The 5,000-nt window shown below is 37.2% G+C and overlaps 1 protein-coding gene across 1 annotated transcript in view; it reads left to right on the forward strand.

The window, feature by feature from the left end:
- Trhn (tryptophan hydroxylase) overlaps nucleotides 1–5,000 on the forward strand; it is a 60,631-nt gene that overhangs the window by 50,633 nt on the left and 4,998 nt on the right. The window contains exons 9-14 of the mRNA XM_076208628.1: nucleotides 744–790; nucleotides 1,403–1,538; nucleotides 1,720–1,846; nucleotides 3,503–3,541; nucleotides 4,001–4,191; nucleotides 4,764–4,920. Coding sequence (XP_076064743.1) covers nucleotides 744–790; nucleotides 1,403–1,538; nucleotides 1,720–1,846; nucleotides 3,503–3,541; nucleotides 4,001–4,191; nucleotides 4,764–4,920 — 697 coding nt within the window. The remainder of the gene's footprint in view (nucleotides 1–743; nucleotides 791–1,402; nucleotides 1,539–1,719; nucleotides 1,847–3,502; nucleotides 3,542–4,000; nucleotides 4,192–4,763; nucleotides 4,921–5,000) is intronic.

A 5,000-nucleotide genomic window follows, 5' to 3' on the forward strand; every position in this document is an offset into this window, starting at 1 on the left:
AGTTTTGGCCAGTCAGCCCAACTGACCCCGTCAAATGCCAGTTTGGATGATCAAAGACTAGACCATCTATTCCACACTTCCACAACATGGCGGTGGTTTGATGGGACGAATTTTATGCAAAACAAACACGATACAAAGATGTAGCAACATTCTTTATCAATCATACAATTAAATTTCAATTAAAACTAATAACAGCCACATTTTAAGAGAAATTGTGGGGTTTGTCGGGACTAAGTTTATGAAAAAACACACGACACAATGATATAGCAACATTTCTTATCAATCATACAGTCAGATATCAATTCAAACTAATAACAGCAACGTTTTAAGAAGTCACCTGTAACGCTGTGTTCTACCCAAGAATAAAGGAAATTTGTTTGTTAGCAGATTTATAGAACCAATGGAATAATTTGATTTTAGAACAAGGAATAGAATTTGTCATAACAATTGTCATTTTAGTGAATATTCACTATTAATACCAGTGGTTTTCGTATTATTCAAAAACCATTCACTACTATAAGAAAACCTAAGTCACCCTTACGAAACTGTTGGAAGCTTTTGCAAAATCATGAGCATTTCAAAAGGGAAACTAGTATGCTGAATAGTAGATTTTTTAGTGGTGAACTAGAAAAAAAATGCAGTGAATTAAATGGTATTAGGAGAAACAAGGAAGAGGTTCATCAACCTTATAGGTAATCGCTTATGAACTAGGCGTGATTAAATGGATCTATTATTTGTTACAGAGAGGACAACATACCTCAGTTGGCTGACATCGACAAATTCCTGAGACGTAAGTATCATTATCAAGCATTTGCTATTTCACCCTTTGCGTGCCTTTAAGGGATATGGGAAGGACTGTAGAGAGGAATGAAAAGGAAAAAAAGGATAGAAAAGGCAAGGGGGAAGGAAGATGGGAAGGAGAGACAAGGCTATCCAGTATGATTTAGCGGTCGATCTTGAACTCTTTTCGACACCGTTATCCTTCTTCCTTTTCCTGACCACAAGTACAGACCATAAACTCTTATCAGTGAAATCTGCACGTCATATATATATATATAAATATATATATATAAATATATATATATATATATATATATATATATATGTATATATATATATATAATATATATATATATATATACATATATATATATATATATATATATATATGTATACATACATATATATATATATATATATAAATATATATATATATATATATATATATATATATATCATTGAAAGTGATGGCTGATTGTGCATTTGTGCATTTATTGTTTTTTCAAATTCCATATGTCTTATTATGGACTTATGTTCCTTTTAAAGGAGTTTTATGACTTCACTGTAGGTGTAAGTTCAGATTAGTTTTTTTTTTTTTTTTTTTTTTTTTATATGCTCACAGGAAAGACTGGCTTTTCGTTGCGCCCTGTTGCGGGATACCTAAGCCCACGGGACTTTCTGGCTGGACTGGCATTCCGAGTCTTCCACTGCACACAATACATCCGCCACTCGTCCGATCCCTTCTACACCCCTGAACCGTAAGTACTACAAACCTGTGTTAGCGTGTTCTCTTCCCAACTACCAAATTTTATTTTGAACTAAATCAAGTTTTCCGCACTGACTTTCACTTAATTTGTTCCACAAATAAATACTCAGTTGCGATTGGTGATAGCAACAATTGCTACTAATTTCCTTGATCTCCCTCTTCCCGCCCTACAGAGACTGTTGCCATGAGCTCCTGGGCCACATGCCTCTTCTCGCTTGTCCTCAGTTTGCGCAGTTCTCTCAGGAGATCGGCCTTGCCTCCCTCGGTGCCATCGACGAAGAGGTCTCCAAGATAGCCACGGTGGGCAGGAGTGTGCGATTTCGAAGTCAAAGGGGGCACAAACGAGAAATCACTCATTATGTTACTAACAGGATATCATTAAAACCAAAGTATTTGAGCTCAGTTCCAATGATCTTCATTTATGAAGTCGTAAGATTTACGTTACAATGATCTTCATTTATGAAGTCGTAAGATTTACGTTAAAGTATAGGAAATTCATCTTTCAAATTGCTATATACTGAGATTAGAACAAAATTTCTTACTACAATTTCTCGTTGAAATAACATTGATATGCTAAATTAATCACGTGTAAAAAACGGGAGTTAAATTGTACAGAACATGAATGTAACTAATGTTACACTAGGTGATTGGAAAAATAAGAAAGAGAAGTTCCAACATTTTACGTTAAGTTTACAAACGTAAAAGGTTGATAAATTCATGTCCAGACTGACTTCTCCCTACGTAAGCTTAAATCCAATAGAGTTAGTTGAAGAAGACCTTTGAGTTAAATCCGTGTCAACATTATTGTTTTAATACTTGAAGGGCCTCATCACAAAGATCATAAAAGATATTGTTGGGATCCACTACAATTTGTGTCGAATAATAAGATTTGTGACCCGAAGCTTCATGCCATTTGGTTATGATTTCTCAGAATTGCGGGTAATCTCAGAAATCTTATATCATATAAGGATGAACACAGAACGCTGGAAATTTATCTGATTCCTGGTTTACAGATTTGCTCATACGTCGTTACAAATTGTCGTTCTATAATCTTAGAGTAATGACGCCGAAGCTCTTTATCGCGTTTATATACGGACGGCTGCATTACAAATAAATTCTCAATTTTAGTAGATTTGTTCATACGTTGTTACAAATTGTTTTTCTATAATCTTAGAGTAATAACGTCTAAACACTTACATTATCGCGTTTATATACGACTGCACAACAAATGAATCCTCAATTTTACCAATATCGTGTGAAAAAATCACCGTTATATTATATCACTAATATCCTAAGACAGACTAATATGATCATCATACTACCCACATATCTATTCTCCTTTCATTTTATTACCACGATTATGAATACCTCATACATCACCTTATCACAATCAACATCATCTCCATCACACCACTTAAAGTATTGCCTCTGTTGTTGTCAACGCTGCAGTTGAGAATGGAGAATAGAGAGATCAGTGATGGGAATAACGTTGAAAGACAGAAAGAGGGCAAGTTGGGTGAGAGAGCAGACTAGAGTGAAAGATATTGTGGAGGCAGTAAAAGAGAGGAAGTGGAATTGGGCAGGTAAGTTAGTGTGAAAGACTGATGAGCGATGAAGCAACTGTGTTATTGAGTAGACACAGTGTGATGGGAAACGTGTAAGAGGGAGACCTGACAGAAGGTGGAGAGATGAGATAGAGAATTTTGCAGGAGTGACGTGGCAGAGATGGGTACCATCCTTGCGAGTCATGGAATGGTATGAAAGGTCTTAGTTCAGCAGTGGACTCGAAATGTATGCGTGCTTGATTGATTGATTGATTGATTGCGGTTGATATAAACTACATCTACAGTCACCATTACTCTACGACAACAGCCCCCTCGCGTCTAGCGTCACTATCAAAGGATAATTTTTGCAACGACAATCATCACTTTGTCTAACCCACTCTCTCTTCCACAGCTTTACTTCTTCACCGTCGAATTCGGGATGTGCAAGGAGGTGAGTCTATTTCTTCCACCTTGATGCCTCTTTTCACTGCTGTCATCGTACCATCTCACATTTTCCCTCCCCTGTCCCTCTTCCATTACTTGTATTTTCCCGTCCCTACCTGAACATCAAGATTTCCATTGAGTTTGATTTCGGCAAAGCACATTATATCTGGTCCTTTCTCCTTTAGATAGTCATTACTTTGATTATATCAATACGTCTTAATTCATATCGGCCATTTCTAATATCTATAATTATTTTCCTCTCTGATATTTCTTTGTGTATGTTTTCCTCATTGCTCATTATCATTGTACTAATTCCTTTTCTTTTCTCTTTTTTTCTTGATGATAAATGTTCCTCTTATTATCCTACTGCCATAGTACATTTTCTTATCAACGTTTTTTTCTACATTTTCCTTTTCTTTTTTGTTGCTCCTTAATTTTTCATAACTGTACTTCCACTTTCGAGAAGAACGGTGACCTCCGGGTTTACGGCGCGGGTCTCCTGTCCAGCATCGGCGAACTGCGCCACTCCCTGTCGCCCGAAGCGAAGATTGAGCGTTTTACCCCGGACACAGTGTGCCACGTGCCTTGCCTGGTCACCACTTTCCAAGCCCAGTACTTCTACACCGACACCTTCGAGGAGGCGAAAGAAAAACTCAGGTGAGGGACGAGGGCGCGACGGTGGGGCAATGAATGGTCGACTTTTTTTTTTTTTTTTTTTTTTTTTTTTTTTTAATAGTTGGTTTGTATTTCTCAGATTTTATTCAGTTACAGCATTTGTGTTTTATAATTTTTCTTCGTGTTTATGAGTGCATATTGCTAAAACTGTTACTCCAATAGATAATTCTAATATAGATACTTATTTGAAATAATCGTCGTCGTGAAGTCAGAATAAATACATCATAGATTGGATTGAAAGAAGCAGTGAGACAAGAATTGTTAGAAGTTACACAACACTCAACCATTCACTTACCTTTAGTGGTTTCTTGTCTTCTTGAAATTCATTATTCTATTCTACAGCATATCACAATCATTATGCCATTCTTCTTAGCGGACATTAGTAAAACCTTCGACATTATTCTTCTCTTCAGTGAATCTAAGGGGTGTGGTCATGATTTTTACCCTTTTTTCTATCGTGCTATTTATCCCTGAACACCCAATATTTCCTCACTGATTATTTTTTGTCAGCTCTCAGCTTTGCCACCAGATTTATTCCTCTATTCTTGGCGCAGGTCATTCGTCAGGACAATCCGTCGACCGTTCGGCGTCCGCTACAACCCTTATACGCAGTCCGTCGAGGTCCTCAGCAACACCGAAAAGATTGCTGCCCTCATCTCCGAACTCAAAGGTGACATTTGCATCGTCAGGAACGCCCTGCAGAAAATGCACGTAAGTTATCTCCGTCTTATCACGGTCACCATATGATTCTACCCAAACCCTCTTGTCCTGTGTTTTCGTCTTTGTTCCGC

This window comes from Oratosquilla oratoria, chromosome 25 (assembly GCF_046742065.1).
Source record: "Oratosquilla oratoria isolate Oo_2021 chromosome 25, ASM4674206v1, whole genome shotgun sequence".
In the NCBI taxonomy this organism is placed as follows: Eukaryota; Metazoa; Arthropoda; class Malacostraca; order Stomatopoda; family Squillidae; genus Oratosquilla; species Oratosquilla oratoria.